This window comes from Fukomys damarensis, unplaced genomic scaffold, assembly GCF_012274545.1.
Source record: "Fukomys damarensis isolate Sample0158 unplaced genomic scaffold, DMR_v1.0_HiC HiC_scaffold_28, whole genome shotgun sequence".
Lineage (NCBI taxonomy): Eukaryota > Metazoa > Chordata > Mammalia > Rodentia > Bathyergidae > Fukomys > Fukomys damarensis.
This window is the reverse complement of record NW_022900940.1, coordinates 37611505-37624080: the sequence shown is the minus strand read 5'-3', so window position 1 is coordinate 37624080 and position 12576 is coordinate 37611505. Positions and strand designations below refer to the sequence as shown.

At 46.4% G+C, this 12576-nt stretch overlaps 1 protein-coding gene across 1 annotated transcript in view; it reads right to left on the bottom strand.

Annotated features, from left to right (window-relative positions):
• The window catches only part of Il17rd (interleukin 17 receptor D), a 73256-nt gene that overhangs the window by 9228 nt on the left and 51452 nt on the right, over positions 1–12576 (bottom strand). The window contains exons 3-10 of the mRNA XM_033757002.1: positions 11325–11450; positions 6795–6913; positions 6200–6320; positions 3725–3769; positions 3484–3635; positions 2321–2386; positions 1076–1130; positions 471–581 (exon numbers count right to left, since the gene is read on the bottom strand). Coding sequence (XP_033612893.1) covers positions 471–581; positions 1076–1130; positions 2321–2386; positions 3484–3635; positions 3725–3769; positions 6200–6317 — 547 coding nt within the window. The 5' untranslated portion in view covers positions 6318–6320; positions 6795–6913; positions 11325–11450. The remainder of the gene's footprint in view (positions 1–470; positions 582–1075; positions 1131–2320; positions 2387–3483; positions 3636–3724; positions 3770–6199; positions 6321–6794; positions 6914–11324; positions 11451–12576) is intronic.

The following is a 12576-nucleotide window of genomic DNA, read 5'->3' as shown; positions in this document are numbered from 1 at the left end:
TTTTGTACTGGGGATCGAACTCCGGACCTTGCGCTTGCAAGGCAGGTGGGCACCACTGAGCTAAATCCCTGTCCCCCCTCCTACAAATTTTTCTATAAGGGTACATCTGTGTAGCTCCAACTTGGGAAGATATGGATCACTTCCAAGTCCCAGAGGGTCTCACATGATGCCCGACTCAGGTACCAGCCCCTTCCTATATATATATATCCCTTGTCGTGCTTTAGACTCCTTTATGCCCTCACTTATTACCTTACATTTGAGAATTAAATAGCACCTATCCTTCTGGTGGCTCCTGGGACCTAAAGTCAGATGTTTTTATTTGGGGAGCTATCATAGGCAAGGTGCTGACAGGACGGGACGCTCCGAGGGTTCTCAGGTGTCCACCTGGAGGAGCCAGGTGCTCCCCACTGCCCTCTCTGTCGGCACCAGCCCGGGCCTCCCCTGGGGGGACACAGCACACAAAGAGATACCTTGTTGCTTCCTGCGGCACATCACAGTGAAGAGCGTCGCAAATGCTGATATGACAACCAGCGGCACAGTTATGGCCACAGCTCTGATGGGCCCAGCCCACGGGGAATGCACTGGGAAATTGCAAAGGGAAAGCTTTAAACTTAAGCAGCGTAACAAGTTCAAAGAGAAGTAATCTTTTTTCTTTTTAAACATAAGCCAACTGACAGGTTCTGGGAGCCCCCCCAAACCACCTTTCTCTAATGCTGGTGTGGTGATTATGAAAGAATTCAATGGTTCCTTTTTAAAGGGTTGTAGCAAATAATACAGCAGTCAGAGATAGCTGAGACAGAAAATACCTTTGAAAGAGAATTTTGCCTAAGGAAACCTCTCCTCCCACCACTTTTCTCCAGGACAATTGACTTATTTATTCAGTCCCAGTGACAGACACCATACTGGCTTTGATCTTCCAGGCAGCAACATGAAGGGAGAAGGAAATTCAGAGTTGGACGGAACATAGTTTAAGAGGGAGGAGCTGCGTTTTATTTTGTTTTTGTAAGCCATACACAAAGAGATACCTTAGTCTCCACTAGTCCAGAGCCAAATCTTCACACAAAGTAATTCTCACCTGGTTTCAAGGCATAATGCACCACCTTTCTTGTTGTGTTAGTGTCATCTACCAGCTGCAAAATAAATAGACAAGGCTGTGTTAAAATCTTTTAAATGACAGCACCGCAACAGACCGTGTCTGTCAGTTACATGGAAAGAGATGGCGACGTCCACACGCATTTTCACCAGTGGGCGGTAGCGTGACGGTGGTGGTATAAGTGGGGACAGTGGCTGAGGACAGAGCTGCTGGACCTGAAGTCATCTGCCAGGCTGAGACCAGGCATCTTCTCTTTACAGATTCAAAATCCTAATCTTCATTACGTTTCCTTTCATGAATCAAAAGCCTGTTTATTCACTGAAGAATTCAGCTAGTCAAGCTCACACTGGAACAATTTCTAACTGAAGTCACACCCTACCACTGATTTTTGCTCCATGAACGCTTTAAGGGGTGCTGTATGTAAGGTGTGTCTGCCCAAACCACACACTGCTAGCAAGGAATGGCAAGATCTGGGCATTTCTACTAAAATGTTAAGACATACTCACAGTCTCTGAATAGCGCGGGCTGCGGACATATGGCTCATTCACTTTTACCCTGATTTTTATAGTACAAATTTGATATTGGAAAAGAGACAAGAAATATCATTTACATGTTCCGTGAAGTGGTGTCTACAGAGGAACAGTAACAGAAACCCTAGAGAAATGCACATGTACATAGTGAGCAGAGCGCTTTAGACTCCTTTACGCTCTCACACTTACTACCTTATATTTGAGAATTAAATCGCGCCTATCCTTTTAATGTTTTGCTATGCTGGGGGGGCAGTGCTGGGTCTCAAACACAAGGCCTCATGCACACGAGGCAAGGGCTACAACCCCAGGTGAAACCAAAACTTTTTAAAGGTAAAATATTTCTTTTCTAGTCCCACGGATTGAACTCAGGACCTCATGCTTGTAAGGCAGGCAGTGTACCACTGGGCTAAATCCCCAGCCTTAAGGGTAAAAATTTTTAAATATGTCTTTGTAGTATAAAAGAAGAATATACAGAAATTTTTAAACCACGGTTTTGTGGATTGTGTGGTTGGATAAAAAATTTTATTTGAATTATTTAATGAAAAGACCAAAGAATTATGTGTAAACATTTTTTAAATGGTAAGAACCATGGCAAAACATAACTGCGCACATCTTGTTGAAATACCAGTGTTACAGACAGAACTGCAGGTGAACTATGTACTGCAGAATTAATAGAGTTTTCTGAAATTGTAAATACCTCAATTATATAATCTCCTGGAGATATATTTTGAAGGAGGCAGCTGGTTGTCTCTGTATTTTGTTCCTGTAAAGAAGCAAACAACACTTTAAAAACTCACTTCTTGGAAAAAGTCATCAGGGACCTTCGTCTCCCTCAGAGCTAAAGAAAGCTTGGTATCAGTCTTGGTCACGTTTTCAAAAAATGTGATTTGGTGGCTGGGGATTTAGCTCAGTGGCATCGCACCTGCCTTGCAAGTGTAAGATCCTGAGTTCGATCCCCAGTACCAAAAACAGTGATTCGATCAGAAAGCTACTGTGTGTCACCTGCCACATGGGATCTGAGCTTCACCTTCACAGAAAGAAGGTCCGAGACCCCAGGTCCTTGGCTGCTGCACCCTCAGCAATGAATACCTCATTCGAAGACAAACTTCTTAGAGCACTCTTTACTTAGGAAAGTGAGGGGAAGACATTACTGGTCTCCGTATGTATTTTATTTGTCATAATTTTAACTCGGCCAGAAGGTCAATAAAAGTGAGAGCCAGCAAGAGACCAGAATTACAGAAGAACCAAGTGTGTACAAGAGCATGTGTGAGAAGGTACTGGGTTTTGCTGCCTCCATCAAACATTTCTCTCGATGCTCCGGCTTCCAGGAAATACGTCCCACTCTTCTGATCACCTTCCGTTTAAGATCTTGGTACTGAGTTTCTGCTTAACCCTGCCATCTGGGTAACCAATGGCCACCGGATTGCTAGTGGCTTAACTCTTACATTTGGGTTCCTTACTAGCTATGTGACCTTGAGCAAGGAAGGTGACCTTCTGAGACTCTAGTTCCCCCTGGAAGGGGGATAATAGCAGTTTCCATTTCATGGAGTGGTCAGGATTCAAGGAAGAGAAAGTTTAATGCCTGTCACGCATGAATACCTAATGAATCTTTGAAATACAGAAGGACAATCTAGAAGTACTAGTTCTTTTGATTTCCAGGCTATTTTACCACTCAACAGCAAGGTTGTGGTTAAGTAGGGAATGAGGAACAACACCAAGATGGTCCAAGACATAACCAGTGCTAAACAACCTAGAACATCCACTAACTGCCGAGAGGCAACGATGTCTAATGCTCACACTGTGTTACCAAACCCAAACGCCCAGAAGCCACGTGAAAACATGCCGCTGCTAGCAGCTCACCTGCTTACAGGTCTTTCGCTTGAAGGGTCCTTCATGCTTGAGCTTGTAGTGAAGACAGAAGAAACGGAAGCCAAAGTTGTGTGGTGCGTGGTCGAAGGACACCTGCACGTCCAAGCCGTGCTGGGTGATGTTCAGGCTCCGAGGCTTCCAGACTGAGGGGAAAACTGCAGTGAGCATGCACAGGTCCCCCGACACTCGGGGACACACTGGCGACTCGACACACAGGGACAGCCATACTTACAGGGTTTACAGGCCAGGTTGTCTGGCTGTAACAACAGGTCACAGGCTATTAAGAAAGATAAATATTTTTAGTTTGAGGACAGCTCGACATTTTCCTTATCGAACAGTTCAATGAAATATAAATATACTGTGCCTGGTTCTACTGGAAAGGGTACAAAATAAATCAGCTCGACATGATCTACTACAATTGTGTCTGATGAGAATTTACACAGCACAACATACATTAATGTAGTTCACTCTTATGCCACATAAACGGAAACCATATAAAATCACCAATTTTAAAGCTTGTCACACATTACACAGGCAATGACAGCGGCATGCTGTTCCTACTCTGTCACACAGAGGCTGTTTCAAGCTATGGATAGAAACAGTGCCCTCCCCTGCGCTACTGGAGGTGTTGAGGCACCAGAGAACGTTAGAGCAGGCCTTGTAACAGTTGAGGAGTTATTTTAACCTGCACCAGCGCTCTAATTTAAAATTATTTTGATAGACTCCAAAACTGGCAGGTTGGCATCTACCAAGTAGAAGGGTCAAGGCTGAAAACCAGGCATCAGAGCCAGCAGCTAAGAAATGGGACGGAAGCCAAACAACAAAGGCCAGCACACCATGCTGCCGACCTAGGGAGTCTCCCAGAGCTATCCGTGTAATACCAAGAAAAGGGAGAGTAGCATGGAAGTCACAGTGTCCTGATGTGCTGATAAATACCTGCATTTCGGACACACCCCTGCCTCTGCCTCACCTCTAGACAGACACATTAATTCCGCTGGGAAAAATAATCTTAAATTATACTAGCTTTTATTTAGATAATGAACACATTCTTTGAATCCACTTTCTAATTATGCATAAGGCAGATATGTGCATGGTCTCTGCCCCATGGAATCATTTTTAAATTCAGAAAACAAAGCCAGGCACCACTGCGCACATCTGTAATCGTGGCAAGGGGACGCAGGAGGAGCACCAGGTCAAGTCTCACCTGGGCAACTTAGAGAGCCTCTGTCTCTAAAGTCATTTTAAAAGGGCTGAAAATGTAGCTTAGTGTGAAGGCCCCAGCACCACAGAAAGAGAAGGGAGAAGGGAAGTCAGGGAGGAACAGAGGGAGGGAATAAGGCCAGGTAGGGGGAGGCAGCTCAGTAGCAGACCACTTGCCTATCATGAGTGAGACCTGGGTTTGAGTCCTAGGAAGAGGGAGGGACAGAGAGAGGGACAGGGAGAAACTGTTATAAACTAACTGCTGCCATAAAACTGCCACAGTGAGAATTCCAGAGGAGCTGAGCACGGTGGTGCACTCCTAGACCGCCAGTGCTCTAGGGAGCTGAGGAGCACTGCCAAGTGCAAGCCCAGCTCAAGTAACAGTCCCTCTCTCCAATTGTTTTTAAAAGGCTATAGCTCAGTCCCTCCCAGTGCTGTAAAAGAGAGAAGCGGGTGAGGACAGGGAAAGGTGAGGAACTGGGACCCAGCACGGCCCATGGCTGAGGGTGTGGACTCCACAGCTGGCTGGCTTTCTTTTTTGTTGGTATTTGTTTGTTTTGAGATAGGGCAGGGTCTCATTATGTAATTCAGGATCGCCTTGAATCTTTGGTGATCCTCCAGCCTCAGCCTCCAGACACAGCTGTATTTCTGCGGCTCAAATCCCAGCTCTAGGCAAGTCCTTTACCCTCTGTGTTACTACACATCTATTAAGTATGTATGGTTTCCTTATAGGGTTGTTACAAAGATAAAATTGTACTGTTATTTGGAAATCATTTAGAACAGAGCCTGATGCATTACTGTTAAAATAAAAACTTTCTATGAAGAGGTACTCTCAGGGATATTAGTTATCTTAATCTAATCCTGACCCCTTCTCCTTACTGCAGAGTTTAAAAAAAAAAAAAAATCACAGAGTGGGTGCTAGGGATTGAAGCCATGGCCCTGCACACATGAGGCAAGTGTCCTACCACTGAGCTACATCCCAGCCTACAAAATCACTGTTCTGACAGCTGGATGTTTCAATGAGGTCAGAGTATGCTTGAAAAAAAATCAATTACTAGGTCTGTCCTAGAACAAACTGGGTGTCTCTGGTTTGTCTCCAGTTAACAAAGCCTAATCTTAATTTGCTTTTCTGAGCCGGGCGTGGTGGCACATGCCTGTAATCCCAGCACTCCGGAGGCTGAGGCAGGAGGATCACTGTGAGTTCAAGACCAGTGTGGGCTACATAGTGAGTTCCAGGTCAGTCTCAACTATATAGTGAGACCCTGTCTCAAAAACAAAAAAACAAACAAACAAAAAAAAGTGCTTTTCTGATTCTTTCCTCGTTACCCTACTATGTTTCATAGCAGCACCTGGCATGCTGGCGGGTGGGGGCTTTCACACCACGCAGTTCAGGTCGGCCTCGAACTCACAATGTAGCCTCAGCCTCTGGATCACAGGCCACCACACCAGCTTTCTGGCATGCTCCTCGGTACGCTTCTGCGGTATCTTCAGGAAAGACCATACTCACCCCGGGTTCTGAAGAAGAACGGGTGGTAATTGCTCTCGTTTTTAATGGAAGGGAAAGGGACAATCTTTACAAAGTAATCCGTCTCAAATTTCATATTCAGGAAAGGCTGAGATTCCATTCCCTAAAAAGGAACAAAATCACGTGTGCCATCAAGGAGAAATTACCCTAACCCTTCCACCTCCACACAAGACCTGCCCTGCCAACCCGCATGTCACTCGGGCCTCGACTTCAGAACTGGGAGGCACAAAGATGATCTTTACTGCATCACGTCCGGGTTCAGCCCTGAACTCTGAAGAGAGGGAACAGAGAAACTCTTCTCTGGCAAGGAAGCCACAGCTCACTAGCACAGCCTCAGAGCCGGAGGGAGGAGAGCGGCCCACGTCAGCCTCCGGGGCAGACACCTCTGCAATGGCTGCTGGCCGGTAACCCGAGAGGCGTGTTTACCACCAGGGTCTCCCATCCTCACCCACCTGGGGCGGGGACACGACAGGTGGATCCCGCCAACCCCCTTCTTTAATTTCAGACTTCAATAGACCATTTAGACCCCCGGAACAATGGCCTGTCTTAAGGGGCGCATTCCCCAAGTGTGACTTACAGTTCCTTTGAAGCTACTGTTGAGCTGCTTTGGATCCTTTAAAATCAGTTGTTGGCACTGTCTTCCCTCCGACTTCAGCTCCTCCAGTATTACCCGAAATCCTTTTAGGAATTCAATGCCTAAGCACAGCAGAATGCTTTTATGAAAAGTAGACCTAATTTCTTCTGAGTGCGCTTTCCTTCCTCTCCGAGATTACCGTCCTCTCCACCCACACATCGGAGGTAAAGGACTTCTTACACGTCTCTGCCCAGGATATCTGTGTCCACAGAGAGGAAAAGCGCACACCCTGCACTCCTCTGGGTCAGAGCAGGTGATTTTTCCTGGCCCACCATTACTAATATAATGAACCTGTAATCCACCCAGCCAGTTCACAAACACCCACTGCCCCGGTGGCCTTAGGGTTCAGAAGACCCAATCAGCATTGCTCATAAAAATGTGCCAGGAGAATTTACCATTTCTAGGTCATTGTACAAGGTGCGCTCAACTGAGGATAATTCCTAGTGTTGACTAAGAAACGCCCCTAAACCATGTTTCTGTTTTAGGTTTGAGCTCTGTAACTTCTGGCATGTTACAAAGAGCAATGGACAAAATTCCCAACAAAGTATGCGCCTACACCCAAGGGGGTTCCTAGATTTGAGATTAAGTGGCTTAGACGAATGCTGAAGGGATTTACAAAGCGGTTTATGCTGTCATCGTGCCTGAAAGGCGGACACTCGAGAGCTGCCCAGTGTGGGCTCTTCACGCAGCCCTCAGTACCCAGATACCCACGGTGCCACTGAAAGGCACCAGCCCAGCTTCCTGCCATCTGAGCTCCCCCGCTGCACGTCCCACTACATGCTTTCAAAAGGATTAAGCCCTGGCGGCCACAGGAGCCAGCACCGCTCTGTATCCACGGAGACTGGAGTGGTCCAACTGCAGCTGGAGATCCCCAAACCTGGCCTCAATTGGCGACGTATCGATTTCACATTCTTTCTCAACACCAGGCAAGGAGACATTTTCAAGCCTTCCCCTCCCCAGGCAAAAATAATTACACAGGATGCAATTAACCAGGTGGGAAAATTATTGATGGCAAAGGCCAGAGCAATCTTTGTCTTTTTCAAATAGGCTCTCGAACGAATCCTGCAATTACTTGATGAAGAGCACATATTTCATGGTGGGCAGGACAGAGGACCACAATTACAGCCTCATATTTTAAGGGCTCCGAATACTACAGTGCACACAGGAACTCACTCTGCCGTGCTGTATTTCACCCACAAAGCTGAGGGTGACAGCCAGCGAATCCAGATGTGAGGACAAGAAACAAGGTGTGTGAACCAACAACTATGTAGTAGGTCTCAAAGGCACTTGCTTCTTGAGCTTTAAGAAAACAGCAATTTTGAAAAACAAATCCTTAGTATTTATACAAAGATTTACCTTACACAATGTTCCCAGCACTGTGGTTTAGCTAAGGCCTGCTCACTAATGTGATTAATAGCCAGGCAGCTCATAATTACTTAAAAACCAACCAGCTAGAGTGGGAAAAGTGGTTGTAGTCCTTATTTTTCAAAGGTCAGCCTGAGGTTGGGAATATAGCCCAGGGGTGCTTTGTGAGCATAAGCCCCTGGGCGCAACCCCCTGTACCACAAATAAAGGAAAAGACACCGGCTTAAAAATTACTATTCTGTCTGGTATGGTGGTGCACACATGTAATTCCAGCACTCAGGAGGCTGAGGCAGGAGGACCCCTGTGAGTTCAAGGCCAGCCTGAGCTATAGCTTGCTATATATATAGCAACCCTTTGTCTCAAAAAGCAAATATAAACAAACAAAATAGTACTATTCCAAATCTGGGGCTGGGGAGCAAATGTAATTCCTCCATCACAGACACACGTTAATCCTACTATTATTAACACCTTGTATGCAGTAATATGATGAGTGGTAGCTTTATAGAGTAATCCCCCTGAAGGAATTTGCTTTCTTTTATTATGTGCTTTCTTTCCCATCACTGAAACAATGAATGCATCCTAACAACCACAGGGAGAAGGAACTTATTATGCCCACTTGCAGATGAACAAACTGAGGTTTAAAGAAGCTAATTTGCCCAGGGATTTTGAATCCAGGAAATATCTGGCTTTCAGATATTTCGCCCGTAAACCAAACAGTTTCCTGCCTTCCAAAGAGTTTCCTTGCTAGAACCTGACAGAACCTGTTCATCCGTCCCCAGCCGTAAATCACCCTCCAGGAAAAGCCTGCCGCCCTCTCTTTTGTTCTGCACTTGAGACCTCCTGCCCCTCACACCTTTTCCTTCCATTCCAGTGAGGGAGCCTGAAATTCACAGGACCAAGCCCTCGACCATTGAAGCCTTTCTTAGTGGAGTGACCTCTTCCCCTTTATCCAGAGAATGTTCTTATCGTTAAATGTTAAGGCAATGTTCTCTTCTGGAAACCCCCAATAGTGTTCAAACTCTGAAGTATGTATGGCCTGGCTGTGGTCTGCCCCACCTCCCTCTCCCAGCACTCACAATCCGGTCTCCCCATGAGATTTATGCTGCTCCTCTTAAGAAATCCAGGCTTTATTTTACTTCTCCCTGGCCAAGTTGTAGAAATTGTCTGAAATGGCAAGGTCACGGGACACGTCTGAGACCAGGTTCTGATGACAATAAGGACTCCTCCCTCTGGCGGGGAAGCGCTGGACATTACTGCCCAGGCCTCTGACCACAAGGCCGCTCTTACCTGTACTTGAGGAGTAGGAGCTGAGGCTCCAGAAGGTTACATGCCTCCAGTAAAAAGGTCAGTTGTAGCTTCAAACCCTGGCCCAACCCAACCAGTGGTCCTTTCCCATGTCTCACACTTGGGTGGTCCACCCGCCCACCCCCCGGGGATCAACACAGGACAAACTATTCAACCACCCTGAATCTGGCCAGATAATGTAGGTTTGCTTTCTTTCTGTTTTTGTTTTTCTTTCTTTTTTCTTTTGGCCCACACGATTTAGTATTTGCTTTAGTTGCCAACTTGAAAATTTCACTGATTTCATGGTTTCTCAAAAAACCAAGAATTTTGGGTGAAGGGAGGGCAGGGACAAGGGGAAAAAATGAGAATCAAGACCTATTATGTAAAGGTACAGAATCCCAATGATGAATGTAACTGTATTGTATACCTAGACTGTACCAATAAACTCAATAAAAAGGAAAAAAAAAAAAACAAGAATTTTTTTGAAAAACATCGCAATATGTGCCAATGCTGGGTGGACATGTCTGTGTGACCACAAATGCTGAGGCTAAAGCCATGGCGTCCTCGGTGGGCCACAGGCTTTCCTGGTACTGCCACCCACCTGCCTCTAACTAATGCAGTAACAAAGCCCAAGACCTTAGTGCCAGTTAGCACTCGCATGCTTTTGTTTTTCAAGCCCACATCTTTCTCAATAATAGCAGGGAAGGGCCAGGGATTTAGCTCAGTGGCACCGTGCCTGCCTCATAAGTACAAGGTCCTGAGTTCAATCCCCACTATCGAAAATAAACAACAAACAACAAATAAATAAAAGCAAGGAGAAAACAGTTTTGTGCCACGGAGCTCAAGTTGTGTGTGTAGCCAGCAAACATGTACAAAGTATAAGGTGGGTCTGTGATGACGGTCAGGGACCACATCTGCCTGAGGGGAAACAGGCAGAAGGATCCTGGGTCATACCCTGCTAACTAAAAGCACAATTTGTGTTCTTTTCTGGGACAGTCAGAGATTTAAGTCATTTTTGCTATGAACTGTGACATTTCATTTGGGCCTGCAGATGCCCAATAGGTAATGAAGTGGAACAAATCTTGCCCCTCATTTTGTGCCCTCTGCTGCTGTAAACCTTTTCAGCTTTGCATGTGGGTATGTTGATCATCTATCTCATCCTCCTTCAAGGCTGAGGACACCAAGACAAAGGATTTTCAGGGACACTCAGCCACACCCAGAAGTCTCCAGCCTGCTTCTGTGATCACCTGGATTCCAGGAAAGGTGGCACCCCACGGGACTGGGGCAGACAGTCAGAGGCAGGACCACCCCTCAGCCACAAGGGTCCCAGAGCTCTGACTCCAGCCCTGAGACTCGGATCCCTGGCCCCGGCCCATCACCTTACACTGGAAAGCTGGCCTGCTGCATCAGTGTGCTTCCTCCAGCCACGTAAGTCGGAGTCTTCCCAGCGTCCCTCTGACTTCCCAATTAAAGCCTTCCTTTCTGTAAATTTGTGTTTTAGTCTTCATTTCCATCATCACTAAAAGCAAGGACGCATCCTAGCCAGTGACATCTGTGCCAACTCAGCGTCGGCCTCATTCTCACACGTCCTGCCTGCCTGAAGGACACCACGTGCGGAACCCTTCCACTGGGCACTGTCCATCCCCCAGCGGACACAATTTTTTTTTTTTTGAGACTCGCTATGTAGTTCAGGCTGACCTTGAACTCTTGATGACTCCCCACCTCAACCTCCTGAGTGCTGGGATTACAGGTGTGCACCACCACACCCAGCTCTAACCTTTTAAACTTTTATTTTTTGGCTGGACTTGATTTCTGATCACTTACCAAGGGCCCCTGGAGACCAAAGAATGGTGACTGCCACTTGGTCGTGGCACGCATACTGGCTGATGGTGATGTTCTGGGCATCAGCAATCACGTGCTTCCCCGCCGGATTCAGGTAGGTGGTACAGTCTGCAGAGTTGGGAGAATGAGAATAATAAAATTTTAAATTCATCTCATCAAATGACGCACAGCATGTTTAAAGCAGCCAAATCCACTCTATTTCAAGACATGTGCCTCCAAAGCCCAAATACGAGCCAGGTGAGGTGGTGCAAGCCTGTAATCTCTGCACTCTGGGAGGCAGAGGCAGGAGGATCCACAGTGAGTGCAAGGCTAACTAGACCTACGCAGTAGTGAGTTCAAGGCCAGACAAAACTAGATGGCAAGACCCCGTCTCAAAACTAAAACAAAACAAAAAACCCACTTTTACTTATTAAATGATTTGGAAGAAATCACTGCTACATAACGTGGGACTGTTTGTTTTCAGATGAAACCTAGAGGGCAAGGTCGGCAGCAGGCAAGGAGCACACAGCTGTGGGTCCGCAGGGCAGTGACTTAAGGAAAAGGCTATGAACAAGCACCCTCAAAGGCAAAACTCGTCCAGAAGACCATGTGTCATCAAAGACACCCACAAGTCCAACTAAATCCAAAAAGACCCAACTGCTCCATAAACAAAACCGCCCCGTTCTCTGATTCTGTCTGAGGGCACTACTCACTGCCATCAGTCAGCGCAGCCGTTAACCACACAAGCAGCTACAACACTCCTGGACATTGCTAAATACCTTCGAAGTCTGCAAGTTTCCCCCAAGGCTGCCAGAAGCTTCTAGGGAGAATCGGTCTGGGATCAGAGAACAACCATGAGCTGTTGTTAGCTGTTTGGCCATCTTTTTCTGGGTTTTTTGTTGTTGTTGTTGTTGTTGTTGTTGTTGTTGTTTTTGAGACAGGGTCTTGCTGTGTAGTTCAAACTGGCCTTGAATTCACGATGTAGCCCAGGCAGGCCTCAAACTCACAGCAGATCCACCTGCCTCAGCCTCCCAAATGCTAGGATTACAGGAATGCACCATTTGCTTATTTAGCTGTCTTGCAGTAAAGACTTTCAGCGACAGGCAGCAGACAACAACTCAATTCTCAGGTCAGTGTACCTCCATTTCTTTCTCAATGATTCAACTTGAACACCCTCTTCATTATCTGCTCCAAAGGATCTATACTTCATCCAAGCTCCAAACCTGCAAGGGTTTTTTTTGTTGCTGATGGTGGT